Genomic DNA, 24,159 nt, shown 5'->3' with positions numbered 1-24,159 from the left:
TTGGATTAATTAAATGAAAACGAATTTCAAATTTATCAAGTTTAACATTTCACATATGATACAACGATTGTGTACTTCGATGCGTTGCAAACAAAAGAACACTATAGATAAAGAATGAAAGAGATGTGAGCTTTTACAAGTCAAATGTACACCACGAAACAAATTAACCCCTAATGTAATGTATATTAGCTAGCCACTAAAGAACTGATCTTTTTTTCAAAATCAGTACATTTTCAACAAAGAAAATTTCACCCTTAAGCAAATCTTTCCCTTTTCCATGTCCAATTTAGCCCCCGTCACCAGCCAATGTCCAGGACTATCCGACGGCCCTCTACACAACTGTGTCATATCTACAAACTTCAATAGCTTCTGCATTTGAACCGGCACCGGCGGCCCCGTTGGGTACACCCCCGAATCCATGATGACTTGTTCCGGCTTCTCCTTCTCCACGTTTCCGGTTATCGACGTACTTATGGATGAAAAGAATCCCGATTTTATCGAGTTGTGTTCCGATGCTGCATGCATCCAGTTAGACTGCATGATGCATGAGTTTGATAACTTGGAGTAGGCGAGACGAAGGTGCAACACATTTTTGGAGTCATGCTTTTCCACATGGAGTTGGGCTCCGGTGACGATGAAGGCGGTGTCTTGTGAAGGACTTAACCATTTCACGTCGGGCTTCACCGGGGCAGTGCAGATGTGGGAGAAATTTTTCCATTGGATCGGCTCGAAATAACGGTGGTTTTCGGGGATTTCGTCGGTTCCCCGCCATGTCGCGGAGCCGTTCATCTTGTTTTGGAAGTGGACCGGAGGGGTGGTTAGGTGTTGGAGGTGCGCTCCCAGCCTGAGAAATATTGTGCATGTAGCGTAATTAAGCTACGTACTAAATGATTTGCATGCATGCTAGCTAAAACTATATATAGAGATATAGTTAAATGCTTATTGAAAAAAAAAAACTCACTTAAAAAAGGTTGATTTATCTTAATTTTTTTTAAAATATCGAAATTTCACAACATCTCAATTTAATCCTTGCAGTTAAATTTAGTTGCATATTAGTTGAAATTTTAAATGATTTTTTTTTTAAAAAAAATAATGATGTGATATATACACAAAATGGGGGCCTTACCGGTTGCATTTTATGCCCTCGAGATATAATCTCATTCCAGTCACCGGTAAATTGCCGGAAGTGACCTAATCACAATTAATTGATGTTAAAATAAAATCAATTCGTGACGTTGGTAATTAATTATTGTTTAAAAAATACCTGAGTTGTGTTTATGTACAACTTAGGGCCCATGGGATTGAAATTCAGAGATGGAGTGTGATTAGCCTTGTTTCTCGCTAGGCCCATGGTGAGATCGTTGTGTATGGGGGCCCAAATTCGATGTGTTTGAAAGTCCAGGAAATACTCTAGATCAGCTATTGGAGGCTTATCTGCTCGTTTAAAAAATAATAATAGTCAAATTTAATTTTAATTAAACCAATCAAACAAGGAAAAAGAAAAAAAAAACACAGAACTGAAATTATCGGATTTTGTATCATGATTTTGGCCATATAAATTGGAAATCTTATAAAAAAAGAAATATATTGTAACATATAATATCATTGTCATAATTAAATTGTCCAAAATTCTCGAAAAATATATATTTTATAAAAATCTTATTTGAATAATCCAAAGGAGCAATAATAAATGAGGAAACAAGACTCACATCGAAGATAGAGATTGATAGCATGTGACAAGAAGCCTTTGCCAGGAAGGCCTCTCATAAGAGAAGTGATTGGTATGAGGTTAAAATGGACCGCATCGGGCATTAATGGAACCGTTGGTAGCCATTCACAATGTGTATTCACACACGAATCCCCTCCCCTTTTCGAACATATCACACTGATCCCCTGCAATTATATATTTTTAATTAATTTGTTCAAAAAATAATGCAAACATATATATTTTCGAACTTATTGGTTTTATATATAATTTGAGTACTTACTACTTATGCACATTCCTTAATATATACTTATTTCTACATGAAAGATAACCTGTGTATAATGATGATCAAACCTACATCTTTTGCTGTAATCGACTCGAAACTGTTGAGAATATTAGGCTGCGGATCGAATACATTGAATGCTTGTGGTGCCTGCACGAAACACAAACATGTATATATAAATGATTCGATCCACGTCTTGATCATTGCACTGCATATAGATATCACATAAAAATAATAATAATTCATGAATGGAACCTTGTTGTGTTTTTGTTCTTTCGTTTTGAAGTGTCGCGGCGAAAATGTGCATGTTCCATTGAATAATTGATTTCCGAGATTATACAAGTGATTCTTCAGCTCCGATGGTTCCATGCTTGAAGACTTGTCTTGCTTTACCAAAACCAAATCATGCCCACCCATGCTTAGCCCCACGATTATGTGTGTTCCATATTTTTCTATGAATCTGTTCCTCGCAATAAATAAATAAATAAAATAAGCAAAATTATACGTTCTAGACTTTATTATTCTTAAATTTAGTTATAATGTTTGATAAAGAGGTGTGATATTATCAGATCATTAAACTTGTTAAGAACTAGTCAAGCATCGTTACGATTCAAATTTTATTGAGAAAATGATGCAAGTTAATTGACGTGAGTGGATAAGATGTTTGAAATTGGCCCTTTGCTATTTATGGTCGATCGGAATTAAATTAATTAACTAAAATGTTAGTTATATACCCGACTTTTTATTTTATTTTATTTTATTTTAGCTATTGATTTCGAGAATCATCAAAAGACAGCTTAATTTAATTAGTCATATGAACACCAAAATGTCAAGCAAGTTGAAATTACAAAAGACAGCTAATATTAATCAAACTACCAAAAATTTCAATATGAAAACTGTTGTATAAATCTTAGCCATCAAATGATCATAACTTGTCATACTATATGCTCCCATTGCTGACTTTCTCGAAATATAAAAAAAAAAACTACAACTTTGAACGATATGCAATGATCGTGCATACGTTAAAGCCTCCAGAAAATAAATAAATATATATATTTTCTTTGATCAACAATTCATTGACTAAAGACACCAGTTGGGACCCCAATCAAGGAGAACAATATGGAAAGAAACAAAAACATTTCATTTGATTCGATTTAAAATATTCAAGAAATATATCAGCTCGTATCGTTTAAAAGTTTCCCAAATTCACACCGAATTGTTTTTAATTTAATTTTATTTTTTTATAACTGATACTAAAAACACACACTTCCAAATTCCACGCTAAGACTTGGTCATTCGAGTAGGTTGTCACATCCTCAAGGTCTGGCGTCTGTGCCTTTGTGGGTCAACTGTAATATTTTGTTGTATAATTATATTTAAATAAATTTAAAATTATATGTATACGTAATTCGATAATAATTTTTGGAAAATATATATATATATAAAAAAGTGGTGTGTCCAATGCTGCGGCGATTTTAATATTGCTTATACTGTTGTACATCTGTACATAACTTGATTGTATTTGTCAGTCAAAAAATATAGTAATTAGATATAAGGAGCAATATTTGGATAAGCCAAAAAAAATTTCTGTGAAAAAAAAAAAAGTTTCTGATACCCATTTGAATTTTATCAATATCGTAGTGGCTATTACACTACCACCACACATGACATTAATTGTAACCCTACCATATTTTAAATGCATTATTAAAAACTAGTATGTATGATACACGCGATTGTGCATACGAACGATAAAAGAAAAAGGAAAGAAAAATAAGAAATATGATTTTTTAAATTTTAAAATAAAATTTATCCATTTTTAAAGTTGAATAGATATTATGGAAATAAATTTGTTAGTAAAAGATAATATAATAAAAACATGTTTATTTTGATAAGATGGAGGGTATTTTAGGAAAATTATATTATGACCCTATTTTGTTAGTATATTAATAGTAATAGATTACAAAATTTCTAGCAATACTCACCTACAATTTAATTTGTTAAGTTTTAGTTACTTCCCAAATCTCAATTTTCTTACAATATGGTAATTTATTGGCAATATTACATAGAAGACAGCACCTAGAATTTAGAAAATTATTAAAAACAATTAAATGACGGGAAAAAAACCCATTTCGTAATAACGTAGTATTACCTCATGGAAGGGTAAAAAAATCAATTATATTCTTAGGTATATATACCAGCATTGAAAATTTGAAAGCCCTAGGCAAAATATTTATAGATAATTAAATTGTATTTACCTTGCAAGAGCAGAAGGATCCCATGTAGAAGGAACATCATTCCGCACTACATCGTCAAGAATCAGTGGATATCTATCGATATGAATATTGAACAAAATGATGAAATATCCATCGAACCCTAAACACTTTGTGCTCGCAGCATCCATAGCCCACGACCCGCTCTGGAATCCGAACATGGAGTTGAACTGCCCCGACGGGATTTTACCCGAAACCGAGCATTTTTGGTTGAAAAACTCCGACATCTGAGAAATATTATGTACATATATAAATGATACAAGATTTCACGTGATGTTTGAGAGAGCTTCTAAGAAGCGCTTAACGCACCTGGTTGAAATCGAGCATGTCTGATTGATACCTTGTACGATCGCCTTTGTCACATCGTATGTCGATCGAGACATCATCGATGGATCCGAAACCTGGCACCGAGAGCTGTCTGGTGTCCGTTTCGTTAAGAACGACGATCCTCTTGTCTCCTTTGCAGAACTTGAGTCGAAAATTGGACGATAAATCGAAACCTTTGCCGAGGCTGTTCAGGGCCTTGAGCACGATTCCATGATCGACGACACTCATTTTTCTGTTTCTAAGGATTTAGTTTTTCAAAGTAATTGGTTTATATATACACACACACACAATCAGGTAGGTGGGGTTGGATATTTTATATATATGGATGAAAGAAAGAAAGAGAGCGTCAGTGTGAAAAGTAAAGACGTTATACTAATTATACATATGTGTTTGAACTTTGACGTGAGGTAATTGTAATATTTTATGGATATATTATGAGTACTTAATTTTTAAATGCTTCGTTTATAATAAAAATATAATTGAATTATAGGTGGTTAGTATATAAGTAATTGCGTGCATAGACCATGAAATGCTGCTAATATAGTAATTTGAAATTAACTTATAATTTGATTTCGGTGGTTTTAGAAAATAATGGAATTAAATAGGAAAAAGTTGAGGAAATTTCACTGGTTCATATTAAGTACCCTTGATTTTATATTTGAATCTGTCCATTATTTGAAGAACTAAGTTTGACTTTAATCATGTGTATTTTGCGTGTTATTTCATTCGATGGGTCGACCAAATTAATAATTGGCTGTTGACTCTCGATTGCAATGGCAATTTTGTTACAGATATGGTTGGTTATTCCTGGATGGCCTCAATTTTTTCATTAAGCCATGGATGACATAATTGAAGTTACAAGAATTTTTAAATTTCATATATATACATATATATATATATATATATATATATATATATTGCATCAGTGATAGAAAATATATAAAATGGGAAAATGACTAGTTCCAATTGTCCCAATGTATTTAAGGCCATGTACTCATATGTGACTGAATATGTGGACTTCTGTTCGATCGGTTATTCAATTACAGTTTAGTTCGGTTTTACATAAAATTTTGAACGAAGTGTATTTTATCAATTTCACAAAACTTAAAACAGATCAAACTATGAATTATTTAATTTATAACCAGAACAATATCCATGCATTTCGTTTGTTTCTGTTTGAACGATTAATCCTATGTTTTGAATTTTATCGTAAATTAGTGCATAATGTATTGCACGTAATAACATGTTCGTCAGTTCGTGAACAGTAAACGAGCCGAACTCGTGAGACGCATGCACAAGCCAGTCGTATACGAGCTCGTGAATAGGCCCATGTGTCTATAAGCAAGCTTGAAATTGAGCCCCAGATCGACTTGATAAGATTAACAAATTAAACGATCTCAAACGAAACTTTTATCAAATTGAACTCCAAGTAGCTCGAGCAATTTAATGTCTCTCACCATTTACATCCCGGATGTTAGGGATGGTATATTGTATCGTATTGTACCGAAAATCGTATACTATATGCTGCACCAAAAATTACCGTATATTGTACCGAAACTTTTGGCATAGCAAATTTCGGCGGCACATATAATTAGCATACCGATTATGCTAAAATTTTGCACATCGAGATTTGGTACGGTATCGGTATCTACCGTTTTATATCGAAAAAAAATCTTAAATATTTTTAAATTTATTTTTTAAATATATTATATATTTTAAAATTTTTATATAGTATTTTGATACGGTATATACTAAAATTTTCAAATTTTATACCGTTATCGTACCGAAAGCTTCGGTATCGGTAAGCTTTGGTATCGGTATATACCGTCTTATACCGAAAAAAAACTTTAAACTTAAATTTATAAATTTATTGTTTAAAAACATTATATATTTTTAAATTTTTATATAGTATTTCGATACGGTATATACTGAAATTTCAAATTTTATATCGTTACCGTACCGAAAAATTGTGTATCGTTACCGTATCATATCGAAATCTTGGGTATATATACCGAAAATTATAAAAACTCTTGAATTAATTCGAATAACATACTCTATATAATTGGATTACATATATATTTTTAATTAAAGGTATATAATTGAATTCTTAAAAAAAAAAATTCAAATTTTGAGATCTTAAAAAATCGAATATAAGTACTATAGCTTTAAAATTTCAGGAGAGAAAGAATTGAACAAGGGTTTGGTTAGTGTTAAAAAAATTTAAAAAAAATCTGAAAGTTTATGTATTTATATTTCAGAAAATCGCTTCGTGGATGATCTTGGTGATCTATTTTCTGACAAAATAAAAAAATCAACTAATAATCGCAGAATCTCAGCTAACCTTTTGACTAATCGAAAATATATTATCACTATTTGAACAAGTCATAATTAATTTGTAAAAATTAATATGTAAAATGAGAAGGAAAAAAATTAATAGTAGAGGTGTTGGATCAGTAAAACATTAAATATGAATCAATGTACGTATCAAAAATCAAAATATGTGACGGCCTCCTCATGTAATCGAATCAAAATAATTGAAAAATATGAAGTTCCAAATATAATTACGTAAATCGAAAGGAAAATAAAAATCTCTTAGAATAATCTCGATCGCGAAAGTTACGTTAGGAAAAAGTCTTTTAAAAAACTACTTCAATTTCTTTGATTTCATGTCTAGGCAAGACTAGGTTTCTTTTTTAATTTAGAGACATTTTTGCTTCTTTTTTGCTTTTTTTTTTTAAAAAAAATTGTTAAATGCGTTATCGTGAGATGAAAATGAAAGCAGTGCTATTTTTTTCGAACATATTTTGAATCAGTGTGAATATGTATGTGAACTTTCGTAACTTGGCTCCTTGTACGAACTAGTTTCACACCAAATATATAGATTGGCTTGAATAATTGCAGCCCTTTGCGTGTGGGCGACGGTGAGGGAGGATGACACTTACAAATTTTGACGAAATTTTTTATGACATCTTGTCGTGAATTAATTTTGTAACACGTGAAAAATATTAATTTTTTATGTTAAAGTATTATTTATAAATCTAGATCTAAATATAGACCGAATCAACTTACTTATTCATTTTAAAGTAGGAATTCTTGAAAATTAAACACTTTAATTAATTCTACGCCACCAAAAAATAAAATTCCTTTTATGTTTTTATTTGTGGACTAAAATTGTTATTTTGGCCGTTTATTTCACATTTTTAAATCAGATGCTGCTCTTCTCAATTGATTTTATAAGAATATCCTTTGGTTTTATCAGATGGTTCCCACACTGATCGGCCAATTCTACAATTTTGCAAGAAAATTGGAATTTTTTTTAATTATCTTTTATGTTGTCTTTCTGCGATTTCGGTCATTTATATTACAAAATTTTCGGTTTTTATTCCGCAATTTTGGGAAATTTTTTTTTGTTTTTTTCCCATCGAGTTTTATGATGTAGCAATAAACACGTTAGCGCCACATCAACATTACATTGTGAGCCCTCAAAAAAATGATTAAAATTGTCAATATATATATATATATATATATATATATATAGTTTCTTTAAAGTGTCCACCACCATGCCCACCAATGATGTGACACTATTCTATTGGACCTACAGTTTATCACATTTTTATCACAGGGTGCACACAAAATCCCTGCACACTGGTGTGCAGGGGAACAAGATTATATATATATATACAATCCCTGCACACTGGTGTGCAGGAGAACAAGATTATATATATATATATATCTAAAATTGAAATTCATACCAAATAGAACAAAAATCGTAAATAAACAAATATGAAAAATATATATAAAAAAAAAGAGACAATTTTCCTCCAAAAAATAAGAAAAACGATTTTTTTAAAAAAAATTACGGAATACTAATAAAATATATTGATATGGAATTTTTGTTTTGATTGTTTTTGGATTAAGATGTGAACTTGGAAGTTAGAAGGCCAATTACGAGTGAAAAATCAACACAGAGGAGAATTTTTCAGGTGTCCAAATCTTGACTTGACTTCAGCGAGTTCGTTGTAATATGATATATGGGGCGACTTGAACAGTTAAACATATTATATCAATTAATTAATCATAAATGTTATCGGCTAAAAACAAAAATTAAACAAGATCCTACAATTTTGATTCATAATAGGAGTATTATCATATTTTAGATATTCGGGGAAATCTTGAAATTTAACCAAAATTATGCTCCCAATTCCTGCAGATTAACAAAAATTAAACAAGATCCTATAATTTTGATTCATATTAGGAGTATTATCATATTTTAGATAATCGGGAAAATCTTGAAATTTAACCAAAATTATGCAACCAATTCCTGCAGATTTTATTTATTTTTTACAAAAATATCTTGTTTTTTTCTTGCACACGCACATTTTTTTCACTTAAAACATAAATATAAGAAAATTAAAAGAATTCTCTTGAGGTCAAATGTAGTAAACTTCAAGTTCTTGAACATCCTAAGATTCTAAACACAGAATCAGAATTTCATTGATATATTTTTTCTTGTAAATTTATTGGCATGATTTAGCTCATATCCAATAAAGAGATACTAGAACGAAATTAAACATATACTCCGTTATTTACGAAAAACGACATAAATAGAAAAGTTGGACAAAACTAAAGTATCTAATAACTCTATTTTCTCCATCACATACCATGAAACAAATACATCGCCAATTTTCTCAAGAATTGTCAATACTGCAACAATAATCCTGCAAAAATAAGCATTCTCCAGTTTTAACTTATGATCTGATGCAAGAAATCTCACTGTTCAATAAATCATGGGAAATGGAACAAAAATAAGATGAAATTCCATAGAATTTAGTGTAATAAGACCCCGAAATCAATTGGATAACTGTGAAGTGTGATATTGACACTACAAGAAAAACGGCTAAAGACAACGAATAAAATCCGTTGTCGTAGGCTGCAGAAAACTGTTGTACTTTTCAGTGTTGTTAAAAGTGTGCCCTACGACAACGGATAAAATCCGTTGTCTTTGCTACCTACGACAACGGATTTTATCCGTTGTATTTTCTATCAATTGTCTTTTTTATTTATGACAACGGATTTTATCCGTTGTTGTATCTCTCAACGACAACGGATTTTATCCGTTGTCTTTAAACAAACTTTTAACAACACTGAAAAATACAACAGTTTTAAAATGATAAAGACAATGGATAAAATCCGTTGTCGTTTCTCAAATAAAAAACAAAAAAAAAAAATTAATATACAAATTTTCAATATTATAAATAAATGAAAATTTAAAATTTCCAAAATTAAATTTAATATACATTTTTCAATATTACAAATCAAACAAAACTCTAATTCTAATTCATTCTACACTATAAAATAGAGCAAGGAACTAATTTATATAAATTAACTTGGATCACTCGTTTCAGCAACATCCACTTGCATCTCCTGCAACAATTCAAAACAAAATTATAACAGTAAATGCAAATTAATGTTCAAGAAGTATATAGCAAGCCGCAAGTTTCAAATAAATAATGTAAATAAAGCGGCAAGCAGTTACAACATACAAATTACTTCGTCAGTTTGATATAGTCAACAGAGGCACATCTGAATCCTTCAAGAATCTGAAAATGTTGTTCAAAAAAAATCACCATTAAAAGTGTAAGTCATATTAATCATGGTCATACTGTTCAAAATCTAAATTTCCTAACATCACACACTCATTAGACAACCCACAAACAACACTTAATTACCATGTGAAGAATATTTTCGTTAAAAAATATGCTTAGTAGACACGCAGACACAAAAAAACCAACTAAATTCCTTTTATATGAACTAATCTATATAAATTAACTTGGAACATTCCTTCTAGATTAACATCCATCATTATCCCTTGCATCCCGACTATCTGCACAAGTTGACGAATTCAGGTAGTAGAAAAGATGTCAAAATAAGGAGTACTGGCAATATAAAGAATCAGCGTAAACAAAACTATAGGATAATTAATTTAGCTTGGATAATAATTTTCAGCAAGAAGAAAACATGCTGCTTATTCGAAGAATCGAAGTAGAATGGTTGAAATAGCACTTGTAGTGTTCAATTGATACACAACATGATTCTTCCGGTGACAACTATTTTCACAGCATATAAGAACAATAAGCCCATATTTTAAAAACGAATCCAAGAAAAATATCTAACTCTTATTTTAATCACAACCTCAAACAAGACAAACAAAAACCTATTATTTAAAACGTGTTCAATTGAGTTATTAAATCAAATTGATAGATTAACAGGACCTAGAAAACCATTAATATTCAAAATAATTTGATCTTAACAAGAAGAAACCGAATTCTTACAACGTGCATCAAGATTCAAACAACGGGGATGGGAAAATAAATTCAAACTTAATTAATAATGATTTCATGAATTATGATGTTCGGAAAACATAGGTATATGAGAAAAGAAAATCACCTTGTTTCGATAGCATCCACCTCTAGCAATGATGAAACATGTAGAAGCAAATCACATTAATAGTCATATATATATATATTGAGTTGTGTATTATAAAGAAGAATGGATGAGAATATATATATAGCAATACCAATTACAGCCATAGTTTGAATGTAATCAAAGTAGATGTACCTGTTTTTTCTGCAACTCTGGGTTTATTTCTCGGAACTTTGCCACTTTTGCTTCCAATTCCAGTGTATAGGCGTGCATTTTTCAAGTTTCGACATATATAAATTGTACTATTAGTTAGGATATGTCATATGAGAATGACATAAAACCACGACAACAGCAAATATGTGATAAACTGATCGTATTTTTAGATCTTCTCAAGTTTCTTTAAACTAAGACCACAGCTTGATTCTGCTATCAGTCCCCATCACTTAATATAAAGTTAATTTAAAAAAAAAAAAATTCAGATTCTACAAATGGCGCGCAAGGCTGGTACACAAAACACAACACCAGCAAGCAGCAAATTCCCACACCTCCAGTAATGAACACTGAAATCTATAAAAAATTATAACTATTACTAGTTAACTCAGGCTCAGACACCTATGTTGTTGGATTAGTTACAAAACATTGCACAAGAACCACAATTACAACAGAAAGGTACCTTAACTGAGCCTTTTGCTGGTGTATCACTATCAGAGGCTGATTTGCTGGTCATTTTCCTCTTTTTTCCTTTACTTGACTGGTTAATAACAGGGATATTCATGTCAAGATTATAGAACAAATCGACCAACGGTTAATGTTGCAGCAAGATTTTTGAAGCTAGTAACTTCAGTATAGAACCTGCTCTTTTTCAGTAAGCGATCTGGTAGTGGTTGCACAAGGAGCCTCAAAAAATTTATTAGATTTGAAAAAAATTTATTAGATCTGGTAGTGGTTGCACAAGTAAAAAAATGCCAGGCAAAAGTCAACAATGTTACCAAGTAAATAAACAAAAGAAGTAAAATAGAGTGTCAAAACACCATATTTCGCCCAAAACATTGCACTGAAACACAAGAAATAATTATTATAAGTTTCTGATACATACATCATCGATCATGCCTTAATTTAGTTCGCTTCTTCTTCTTTTTAATTTCAAACTTGTTTCAATTTAATTAGATCCATCTGTTTCGGATTACAAAGCTCGACTAAAAATATCCCATTAATTAAAAAACATGCAATAAAACAAATCAGATGAAATTATTATATGTGAGCGCGTACCAAAATCCACAATAATTGTTCATTTTTATTAATTATATATTTTGTAAAAAAATCACCCATGAGTATCCATGTAATATTAAATACCCCACTACTACAAGCACCTTTAGTTAGAATAACACCATTTTTTGGTTATTCACACACGTAAAGGTTCAAAAAGTATTCTCACAATCAAACCTATAACAACAGCCCATTCCTCACTTAGGAGCACTTAAATCCTTTAGATTTAATCATTTGAACTACATAGAGCTATAAGCTAACTCCAGCAGACTTAATAAACAAATTAGAAAACGGATCCGAAACTGATTCTTCGAAGGTAACAGAACCAAATCCGCTATCGCAATTGAGCCACTACCAAAGCAAAAAAGCAGGTAATAAATTAAAATTAAATTTCCATGGAATCCTGACCTTGACGTAGGAGATAAGAACAGGCGATTCGAGAAACGACGTCGGGCTGAGTCCAGGCGGAATCGTTATACATGTGGACCTAGAGATCGGGAGCTTGGCCGGAGACATGAGCCCGTACATAGCTCCATTGCTGGATCCACCTCCGCCGCCGGGAAAAGCCGTTTCCAGAGCTAGAGAGGAGCCGTCATCTGGAAAGTGCTCGGGAGTGAGAGAGTGACCGAAAGTATTCCATCATGAGAGAGGGAGGGGAGAGAGTGGGGGTGTCTTCCATCACTCGCGTGTCTCGATCCTTCTTCTGCAACTGCTCTCGATCTGAAGTCGGCTGGAGAGAAGCGAGAGATCGGCGACTAGGGTTTGGTGAGAGCGATGAGGAGAGAAGCGAGAGATCGGAAGATAATGAAAATTTATGTTTATCTTTTAATTTAAGTGATAATAAGTATTTTTACATAATATTTAAAAGAAAATTTAATATTTTAATATAAATACAACGACGGTTTTTAAAATTCGTTGTCGTAGATCATAAAAAAACAGCTCAAAGACAACGGATTTTAAAATCCGTTGTCGTATGCTATAAAAAACGCGCTCATAGACAACAGATTTTAAAATCCGTTGTCGTAGGCTATAATCTGTTGTCGTTTTTTATTAAAATAAGGCAAACGACAACGGATTTTCATAAATCCGTTGTAAAAGATCAAAAGACAACAATTTTTTCACGAAACCGTTGTCGTTTAGATGTTGTTGTACATCAAATTTGTTGTAGTGTGAAATGGATTTTATAAAAATTTAGCCTAAGTCATTAAATAAATTCAAATCTTTTGCAAAAGCCTATTTCTTCCAAACTAATCCATAAACATGAAAGAGTAACAGTAGCTCCCTAGCCTAGATGCAAAATCTTTGATCCGAAAATAAAAACTTGTTTGATCTATATTTTCAGTCAAGCACCCTCCCTAAGCTTCCCCTAATAAACTTGTTTTAAAAAAAATATTTTCACCAAATTAAATAGACATTTAAGATCAAAGATTGATTATATTTCTTGCACAGGATCATATAATTAAATATATGATATAATTATTGTGAAATAAACTTTTATATATATATATATATAAGATATGAAGAACCTTAGCTTACTTCATGAATCTATTGTAGGCAGATGGAAGCATGTGCTTCTTCTCGGGAGCTGCAAGAAAGTACTTTTCAAGAAATTTGTACTTATATACTTAATATATATGGTAATAAAACCAGATGATGAAACTTTAGAATGATAGCTGCTTCTTTTCAAATTAAACTTGTGATGTGACATACGTTTCACCCCAAATGGAGCTTTAGGAGATAAGGGTTAGATGAACGGAGACGAGGAAGAAGACGAAGATGAAGACTGACCATTCTTAGATTCTCCACAGATTGCCTGTTACAAAGAGAAAAGGCTAGTAATTGGTTGTGTGTGTGTATGTATAGATACATGATATAATCTAATTAGCTATTAGCTGTACGAGAATATTGAATTAGGTAGAACATAACAACGACTAAATGAATGCGCCTGAAATTAGATATAATTTTTTCCAAAATTTTATGTTTATATAATTTTTCTCAAAGTATAAGTCTTGATGTCACAATTGGTATAAATTTGCTTCCCATTAAAATTTTAACCGTCGATCTCCGGTATTACCTGGTGAGAAGTTGTTTGATGATCATAACATTGTCCTGGAAGAGGGGGCCTGGTGCTCATAAAAGAAAGATTGTTGCAATGCCCACATTTCACTGTGATAGTATCCAACAACCTCTTGCATGGAATCCCAACCTGTATAATATCAATATTAATCATGTTTAATTAACATGGCAGCATATTATATATGTTAAAGCCCTAATCCGGAATCCCAAATAATTATATGTACAAGTTCAAGAAAACTTGATTTCATGGACGATTTATAGAACACCAGATCTACCCCATCAAAGTACCATATTTGTAAAGATTTCTTTGTTCGATAGTTATGATGCTAAAAATGGACCAAAAAATACACTCATATATATATCTGGATGTGACAATATTACAGTACTCTCCAAAAGCCAAGAAACAATATTTCTATAATATATCATGATGCTTCTATTCTGCTTATAGTAGTAGTACTAATAATACTTGTTGTGTTCTGTAATTTCACGGCAGAGGCTTATCAAATAGAGGCTCATCATTTTTCAGACTTTAAATTTATCAAGACTATTTATCATTTTATAGACTGAAAATTTTGCTGTCAATTTGAGTTGTAAATGAATAATCACTATCTAGTTTGATGGTCCTGCCATATATGTGCATATCTGATTAAGATCAATAACAACACTCTTGACCTTAATTTAAATATCAAATTACTTGATATAATTCTCACTATGACACAGTAGCATTCATGATGGACTTACAGTAACGAGCAACCTATTCCGCTACTAGAAATAAAAAATTGTTTGCAGAAACATAAACAACACCTTGTTCTTCATGTGCAGTTCCTGCTGAACTTTCATCTTTTGTAAGATACCCAAATCTGCCATTTAAAATTGTCAAATAATATAAAGAACTAATCAACCAACAAATTAGAACTTAAAATCGTAAATGAGACCACCTACCTTAAAGTCGCCACTAGATGAAGAACTGACAGCTGATAAGTGCAGTTTGTATGCATTAGTTTGTGATATTTTTATATATATTTTTGTGTGTATTAATATTATTTTTATGTGTTTTTATGTGTTTTAGTTCATGTGTGTGTATTTCACTTCCCTGGTTAATTTTGTAGGAAATTAGATTTTTGAAGAGCGAATAACGGAGCAGCCTTGATCTAAAAATCATATTTAATTTTTGAGAGATCCAAATCCGATCTCCACCGAATACAATGAAGTTCAAGATGTTTTGAAGCTGCAGTATAAATTTCAGGTCAATCCGACGGCTAGAACTCAAGATATGAATTTTTCAAAATCGTCGCTCGGAGCAGGTTGAAGGTTGCGCTGATGATGAGAGTTGTTGCACGTTTGCCCTTGTCTAGGCGCTGATAAGCATGGGAGAAGCGCTAACGCGCTGAGAAACAAGTTGTTAGCACAAGAATTAGGGCTATCGCGCTTTATGGCTGTGGTTGGCGCAAGAAGCAGCGCTATCGCGCATGTTCAGCAAATAAATAACGCGCGCGCGCGAGGGCATTATCTCGCGCGCGCGCAGAAGAAAATTCCAGAGATTTGTGAGTGGAGCGCGCGCGAGCGGGACTATTTCTCGCACGCGCGCGAGAGAGGAAGTTTGGGCCACTGTTTTATATAATTGCGCGCGCGAGGACTCCAAGGCGCACGCGCGCATGTCGACGGGCAAAAAAATTCCAAAAATTATATTTCAACTAGGAAATTAATTTTTAAGGCTTTCCAAACACTATAAATAGGAGTTTTTATTATTTTACAAGGGTTCCACAAATTTTCCAGAATTGTAGAGGAGATTTCGAGAGGCGGCTACGGCACAGGCTTGGGAGTTTTTTCTCTTCTCTTTTATTTTATTTTATTTGTCAATTCATGATTAAAACTTGGTTTTGAATTATGAATTGTGAGTAGTTTTTTTTTTTCGATCAAGGCCATGTGATTGGGCCAGACAATTTATGTAGAAAACTCGTTTGTTTATTTGAGATTTTTAGACTTGATTTGATTTTATTAATTATCGAATTTATATTTGTCTTACAAATTTCTTGGCCAGTTATTTGTTTGCTTGTTAATCGATTCCAAGTCGACAGAGGAGGTCTCGATTTTGATCACTTCGATAATCAACATAGTGTAAAACTGACTAAAAATAGAATTCGGTTTCATTATGCGGTTTAGGTTTTTACTGAATTTTCACAGCAATTTATGCATTCAAATTTGATTAGAATTACGAAAGATTAGTTCATCAATATTTGAATAGGTTTGATTGTTCTAGAAATAGTCCTTCGAACAAATTAGGAAAATTCCCGTGAATTACGATTAAGTCTGATATCTTAGATTGACTGCTTGTTACACGAATTGTCTGGTACCTACGTGTGTCCTTGATCGAATTTTTTCCCAAATTTTAAGTAATCCAAAGTTTTCTGCTGCGTTTTTATTTAATTTAATTTTATTTGAAATTTTATTCATTAGTTTAAAATCTGAAATCATCCTTTTTCATTAGTCTAGATTAAGTAGAAATAAATAGATTTTGGTAATCATTTTTATACAGTCCCCGTGGGTTCGACACTTGGACCTTTGTCCACTATATTATTACTTGACCTGGTACGCTTGCCAGTTGAATTTATTCACACCGATTAACGCGGTCAAGTTTTTGGCGCCGTTGCCGGGGACTGTTTTGATATCAGAATTTTTATTTCGCTTGAGATTAGACTGTTTTTTTTATTTAAAATTCGGAATTTTTATTTTCTTTTTGTTTGTCAGGTACTCATCTGCTAGTGCATGCGTCGATCTAGATTTTTTAAAAATCTCTTACCACTTGACTTGGAGATAGAACGCACACTCAGAAAAATTCGTTGTGCTAAGAGAGATCTTAATCTGGAATTTAGTTCTGAGTCTGAGGAAGAGATGGCAGAAGAAGTTGACAACCGCACTGTTTGGGATCTTATTAGGCCTCCGGTTGAAGGTTATGGATCCAGCATCGTTCGCCCCGCTGTTGAGGCGAACAGCTTTGAGCTTAAACCCTCCACTATTCAGATGATCCAACTTCAAGCACGGTTTGGAGGCACGTCTACTGAGGATCCTTACGCTTATCTGGAGCTATTCTTGTCGATCTGCGACACATTCAAGTTCAATGGGGTAACCTCTGATGCAGTAAGACTGCGATTATTCCTATTCTCTTTACAGTGCGAAGCCTTGGAGTGGCTCGATGATCTGCCGACTGGTTGTATTACTACTTGGACGGGTCTTGTCCAAGAATTCCTAAAGAAATACTTCCCTCCTACGAAGATGGCTAAGTTATTCTCGGATATTATATCTTTCAAGAAAAAGGAGGGAGAATCTCTACATGCGGCATGGACCAGGTTCAAAAAGATGTTGAGGACATGTCCTCAGCATAATCTTACTCAAAGCCAGCAGACCCAGACGTTCTACAACGGAGCCGATCAGTCGGTTCGATCTATGCTGGATGCTGCCGCCAATGGATGCTTATTCAGGAAGACGCCAGCTAAAGCTTGGGAGATCATTGGCAACATGGCAGAGAGTAATATTGGGTGGCCGGATGTAAAGAAGGAAAAGAAGGGTGGAATTCTAGAGGTCGATGCTTTGATGGCCCTGAACGCTAAGATCGACTCTCTAACACATCAAGTGGCACTCATGAAAACAGCGCCAACACAAGGGAATCTGAAAGAGGATCATCAGTTGTTTGAAGTTGATGCTGTAAATTTTATGGGAAATCAAGGACGGCAGCCGTACAACTCCTATAACAAAAATTATAATCAGAACTGGCAGTCCAAGCAAGAGGAGAAGAAGCCGAGCTTTGAGGAAATAATGATGAAATATGTGGCGGGTACTGAGGCTCGTTTACAAAATCAAGAAGCTATGATGCAGAGGTTGGAAATTCAGATGGGTCAAATTGCTTCCCAATTGTCAAATCGTCCTACTGGATCTCTATCGAGCAACACTGAGCTCAATCCCAAAAGCGTGAATGCAATTATGGTAGTGACGAGATCACAATTTGAACAGTCTGAGAAGCAACCGGAAGACGAGAAGGCTGTGGAAGGGCCGAAAATTGATGAAGAAAAAGAGGAGGTGCGTACAGAAAAATCCTCCACGACAGGTAAGAAAGGTAAGACTTCAAAATTTGAAGTTAATAAAAATGTTGATTTATCTACTTTACCTTTCCCTCTTAGAGCTAAGCAACTATTATTTGATTCTCAATTTAAAAAGTTTCTTGAAATTTTCAAGAAACTGCATATTAACATACCTTTTGCAGATGCTTTAGCTCAGATGCCGAGATATGCAAAGTTTCTGAAAGACTTGCTGAAAAATAAAAAGAAGCTGAATGATCTTACGCAAGTCACAATGAAGGAAGAGTGCTCGGCGGTGTTGCAAAAGAAGCTTCCAACAAAATCTCAGGATCCAGGGAGTTTTTCTATACCCTGTCATATTGGAAGTTTGTCTTTTGAGAATGCGTTGTGTGATCTTGGGTCGAGCATTAATTTAATGCCTTATTCTATTGCTCAAAAATTAGGAGTTGAAAATATAGAACCTGCTGCTATCTCTCTTAAATTTGCTGATGGTTCTATTAAATATCCAAGAGGAGTAGTGGAAAATATTCTAGTCAAGATAGAACACTTTATATACCCTGTAGATTTTGATATTCTTGACATGGATGAGGACTGTGAGGTTCCACTGATTTTAGGGCGTCCTTTTCTTGCTGCTAGTAGAGCCCTAGTTGATGTTGAGAAGGGAGAGTTGGTTCTGAGATTGAACGATGAAGTAGTTTTTACTATGTCTAAGTCGGCTACTGAGAGCCCAATTTTGAAATCTTGTTCTGTTATTCGTTTGGTTGATGAGATGCATGATGTTGGTGCATGTCCGCAGGTGCAGTTGTCTACAGGAATTAATCCCTTGCACAAGTTTTTTAATGATGTAGCATGCAAGTGCAGGACTGATTCGAGTTTTTCATAGACGGTGGATAAACCACCTTGAATTTCACCACTCAAATAGGAGTATAGTCGGGCTATAGACTATAAATTTAGCGCTGACTGGGAGGCAACCCAGTGTTTTTGTTTTTTTTATTATGTTTTTGGTTTTTATTTTTGTTTTTATTTGATTATTGTTTCTTTCCCATGCCAGTTGGTCGTGCCCGCCGATAATCTAGACTACTGATACCGTCCCAGAGGATACTGTCAAGAAGGAAGAGAATGCATCGAAAACCAGGGGAGTGTTATTTTTGTTTTTCATTACATTGTGTGTTTGTTTGCATTCTGTTCATTGTTCTGAAGCATTGAGGGCAATGCTGTGGATAAGTATGGGGGGGGGGGGGTAGACTAATTTATAGCATTTGTGTGTTTGTTTTGCATTTGTCGTGTTTCGTTTTTGTTTGCATATAGTGTGTTTTTGTTGTTGTTTGCATTGCATGAGTAGGATGAGTCATGATAGCCAATGATGATGAAGTTATGTTGAAAAAAAAAAAATTGAAAAATTTTGCTTTTGGCTTGACATGAGAAACTGTAGGTTGAACCGTGAATATTTTTAAGCACTAATGTTAGACCAGTGGACTGTAACAAAAGATTTGATGAAGTTTTTGTCTGTTTGACCATTGCACGACAATAGGTGGTTTGTGAATCTTGATTGTGTACTATGAATTTTGATGAGGCTCTAGTTTACACTTATGATCTTGGGCGCACCTAGAGAAAAAAAAAAAAGAGTTTTATACAATTCCATCCGGGCCTTGAAAGGATTAAAATCCTACAAAAGATTAAATTTAAGGCTAAGTATGCGGGTTAAATGGGATTGATGCTCCATCCGGGCTATAGATGAGGGGATTAGAAAGAAAAAATAGAATGATTTTTCATATCCTATCCAGTTGTAGCTAAGTCAGCGGGTAATTATTGGGGCTAATGCAATACCGGGTGCAAAATCCGAAGGTGTGTAATTCATTATCTCAAGGGAGGTGGGTATGTCTAGAGATCGTTGGAATGAATGGACACTTGAAAAGTGAAACTTGCACTGATTTGTCATAGGTTGCTAAGCAGATTTGAGACGAATTCGGTCTAAGTTGTATGAAACTGGAATGACATTTCACACACACACGTTTACGTAAAACCAAAAGTGTATTATGAAAAGTTGAGAGCATGTCTGTGATTTTTGTTGGTAATTGAACTTCTCAGAGGCTGTGCACATTCATGACTTGTCCTTACTTATGTTTTTGTTTGCATTTTGTTTTTGCATGTCTTGCTCGCCCTCGAGCAAGAGTTAAGTATGGGGGTGTTGATAAGTGCAGTTTGTATGCATTAGTTTGTGATATTTATATATATATTTTTGTGTGTATTCATATTATTTTTATGTGTTTTAGTTCATGTGTGTGTATTTCACTTCCCCGGTTAATTTTGTAGGAAATTAGATTTTTGAAGAGCGAATAACGGAGCAGCCTTGATCTAAAAATCATATTTAATTTTTTAGAGATCGAAATCCGATCTCCACCGAATACAATGAAGTTCAAGATGTTTTGAAGCTGCAGTCCAAATTTCAGGTCAATCCGACGGCTAGAACTCAAGATATGAATTTTTCAAAATCGTCGCTCGGAGCAGGTTGAAGGTTGCGCTGATGATGAGAGTTGTTGCGCGTTTGCCCTTGTCTAGGCGCTGATAAGCATGGGAGAAGCGCTAATGCGCTGAGAAACAAGTTGTTAGCACAAGAATTAGCGCTATCGCGCTTTATGGCTGTGGTTGGCGCAAGAAGCAGCGCTATCGCGCATGTTCAGCAAATAAATAACGCGCGCGCGCGAGGGCATTATCTCGCGCGCGCGCAGAAGAAAATTCCAGAGATTCGTGAGTGGAGCGCGCGCGAGCGGGACTATTTCTCGCGCGCGCGCGAGAGAGGAAGTTTGGGCCACTGTTTTATATAATTGCGCGTGCGCGATGACTCCAAGGCGCACGCGCGCATGTCGACGGGCCAAAAAATTCCAAAAATTATATTTCAACTAGGAAATTAATATTTAAGGCTTTCCAAACACTATAAATAGGAGTTTTTATTATTTTACAAGGGTTCCACAAATTTTCCAGAATTGTAGAGGAGATTTCGAGAGGCGGCTACGGCACAGGCTTGGGAGTTTTTTCTCTTCTCTTTTATTTTATTTTATTTGTCAATTCATGATTAAAACTTGGTTTTGAATTATGAATTGTGAGTAGTTTTTCTTTTTCGATCAAGGCCACGTGATTGGGCCAGACAATTTATGTAGAAAACTCGTTTGTTTATTTGAGATTTTTAGACTTGATTTGATTTTATTAATTATCAAATTTATATTTGTCTTACAAATTTCTTGGCCAGTTATTTGTTTGCTTGTTAATCGATTCCAAGTCGACAGAGGAGGTCTCGATTTTGATCACTTCGATAATCAACATAGTGTAAAACTGACTAAAAATAGAATTCGGTTTCATTATACGGTTTAGGTTTTTACTGCATTTTCACAGCAATTTATGCATTCAAATTTGATTAGAATTACGAAAGATTAGTTCATCAATATTTGAATAGGTTTGATTGTTCTAGAAATAGTCCTTCGAACAAATTAGGAAAATTCCCGTGAATTACGATTAAGTCTGATATCTTAGATTGACTGCTTGTTACACGAATTGTCTGGTACCTACGTGTGTCCTTGATCGAATTGTTTCCCAAATTTTAAGTAATCCAAAGTTTTCTGCTGCGTTTTTATTTAATTTAATTTTATTTGAAATTTTATTCATTAGTTTAAAATCTGAAATCATCCTTTTTCATTAGTCTAGATTAAGTAGAAATAAATAGATTTTGGTAATCATTTTTATACAGTCCCTGTGGGTTCGACACTTGGACATTTGTCCACTATATTATTACTTGACCTGGTACGCTTGCCAGTTGAATTTATTCACACCGATTAACGCGGTCAACATCCATGTTACTAGTTGGATGGAGAGCTATGGAAGATACCCCAGCCTCCCTGCACATTATTTAGCACAAGAATGAGATTCTATCAGTGATATAACTAATAAATGCTAAAAATACTAGGTCTTAAATTTATCATACTAGACACAATATACATGGTTGATCTTGCGAAATATGTGAAATATGAAATTAGGCCAAGAAATTTGTGAAAATGTTTATAAAGAAACAAACCGATGAGGCTGCCTATTCCTTCTTCAGGGAGTCTAACCTTCATGCTTTTCAAACAAGTATTCACTCGTTGGATAGGGTCGTACCTCAGCAACATGGTCAATACTTGTATTGTAATTTACTTCTGACAAGGACTTGAGATTTGGACCCGTGACAGTAAGTGAAACTTTAATTGGATTTTCAGATTGTGATTCCCAGTCTGTACGAATGTTAACTTTTCTTTTCTAGATAATAGATCCATTAATCTTTGGGGTTTTGATTTTTTTATCCTGGATTGGTCACATAAAATTGATTCAATCAGAGCAAATGATGTGAGTAGAAAGTTACACTTTTAATTTTCATATGGCATTACCAAATAATGGAGGATTGAAGATACAGTTGGAGGAGAAGTGCTTGGGGCAGTAGTTGCCTAAATCTGGTTAGTGACAAAAGCAAGAGCAAGGGTCCCAATACCTTGCCATTCTCCAGCTTCCCCACATAATGTGCCTGCCAACATGTACTGCAAGTTCTCAAATCTCCTTCAAATTCTTGCACAGAAGGATCGCCTACAACTTACAAGAATTTATTTAGCAGTACATTATATTACTACTTTATATATAATAGACAACATCACATCAAGAAATATTACAACAACACTGAACTGGCATAGGGGTGGATTTTCATATCCTAGAAAAAATTGAGTCACGAAAGAAAATAGGCAAGATAAAGAACGAGATTCAGACAAAAGGATAAGAACTATTTGAAATAATGTTACAGAAAGTTACAAGAACACTGAACTGGCCTAAATATTTTCAGCCGACCTTTATTCCAATAACAATAATTTTCAAGCGAGTTGAGGACATACCTAAAATGCACCACTAAAACTCCAATTCAGTTGATTTGTCTTGACTTTGTGAAGATTGTAGCAGAGAAGAAAGTATTTTATTTCTTATTTAATTCTTTAAAATGGTTCTTATTTATACATGCACAAATCTCTAATAGAAGGAAAGAAATCAATCTAAACTATTTCCCTATTTTACAATATTGACTGAATCAATTATATATATAATATATACAGTTAATATATCTCCAAATATTCAGAAATATTGGAATCCAAATCTTTTCTTTTCTTCAACACTCCCCCTCAAGCTGGTTTGAAAATATCTTCCATGCCCAGCTTGCAAATTAATCTTTCAAACTGTCTTGTCGGAAGGCCCTTGGTGAGTACATCTGCAATTTGCTCACTGGTAGGAACATAAGGCATGCAAATCAATCCACTGTCGATCTTCTCCTTGATGAAGTGTTTGTCCACTTCGATATGCTTAGTTCGGTCATGAAGCACAGGATTATGAGAAATGGAAATAGCCGCTTTGTTGTCACAGTATACTTTCAAAGGTTTAGGACTAAAGATCTTCAATTCCTCCAGTAGTCTTTTAATCCATCACAAATTCCATGGGCTATTGATCTAAACTCAGCCTCTGCACTGCTTCTTGCTACCACATTTTGCTTCTTACTTCGCCAGGTAACGAGGTTGCCACCAACAAATGTGCAGTAGCCAGAGGTTGATCGTCTATCAATAGTGCTCCCAGCCCAATCAGCGTCCGTATATGCTTCAATTTGTAAATGCCCACAATTCTTGAACAACAGTCCTCTTCCAGGATTACCTTTTAGATACTTGAGGATTCTATAGACTG

General features: G+C 33.9%; 1 protein-coding gene and 1 long non-coding RNA gene across 3 annotated transcripts; both read right to left on the bottom strand.

Moving 5' to 3' along the window:
- Nucleotides 1-108: 108 nt before the first annotated feature.
- Nucleotides 109-5,131, bottom strand: LOC140881630 (MACPF domain-containing protein At1g14780). The gene is made up of 8 exons (XM_073287095.1): nucleotides 4,568-5,131; nucleotides 4,244-4,485; nucleotides 2,244-2,448; nucleotides 2,064-2,138; nucleotides 1,710-1,893; nucleotides 1,265-1,434; nucleotides 1,127-1,191; nucleotides 109-844 (listed from the first exon to the last, which is right to left on the bottom strand). Exons 1-8 carry the CDS (start codon nucleotides 4,811-4,813, stop codon nucleotides 223-225), a joined length of 1,809 nt encoding a protein of 602 aa, XP_073143196.1. The 5' UTR covers nucleotides 4,814-5,131; the 3' UTR covers nucleotides 109-222.
- A 4,682-nt stretch (nucleotides 5,132-9,813) lies between these two features.
- On the bottom strand, nucleotides 9,814-13,080 carry LOC140881911 (uncharacterized). 2 transcript variants are annotated; one of them, XR_012150083.1, is made up of 5 exons: nucleotides 12,683-13,080; nucleotides 11,204-11,759; nucleotides 11,033-11,054; nucleotides 10,129-10,185; nucleotides 9,814-10,009 (listed from the first exon to the last, which is right to left on the bottom strand). It is a non-coding gene; the product is annotated as an uncharacterized lncRNA (long non-coding RNA). The 2 variants fall into 2 exon arrangements; XR_012150082.1 differs by lacking the exon at nucleotides 12,683-13,080 and having other exon boundaries at nucleotides 11,204-12,676.
- Between the last annotated feature and the right edge of the window lie 11,079 nt (nucleotides 13,081-24,159).

The sequence above is a fragment of the Henckelia pumila genome, chromosome 2 (assembly GCF_033568475.1).
Source record: "Henckelia pumila isolate YLH828 chromosome 2, ASM3356847v2, whole genome shotgun sequence".
Classification (NCBI taxonomy): Eukaryota; Viridiplantae; Streptophyta; class Magnoliopsida; order Lamiales; family Gesneriaceae; genus Henckelia; species Henckelia pumila.
The sequence above is the reverse complement of the archived record's forward strand: the minus strand, read 5'-3'. Positions and strand labels throughout refer to the sequence as shown.

Excerpts from the sequence above, each read along its gene's own strand:
- LOC140881630 (XM_073287095.1), bottom strand. The coding sequence starts at position 4,813 with ATGAGTGTCGTCGATCATGGAATCGTGCTCAAGGCCCTGAACAGCCTC. Across the intron at positions 2,449-4,243 it reads GATCCTTCTGCTCTTGCAAG|ATTCATAGAAAAATATGGAA; the intron begins GTAAATACAATT and ends TGCGAGGAACAG. Across the intron at positions 1,192-1,264 it reads TGTACATAAACACAACTCAG|GTCACTTCCGGCAATTTACC; the intron begins GTATTTTTTAAA and ends AATTGTGATTAG.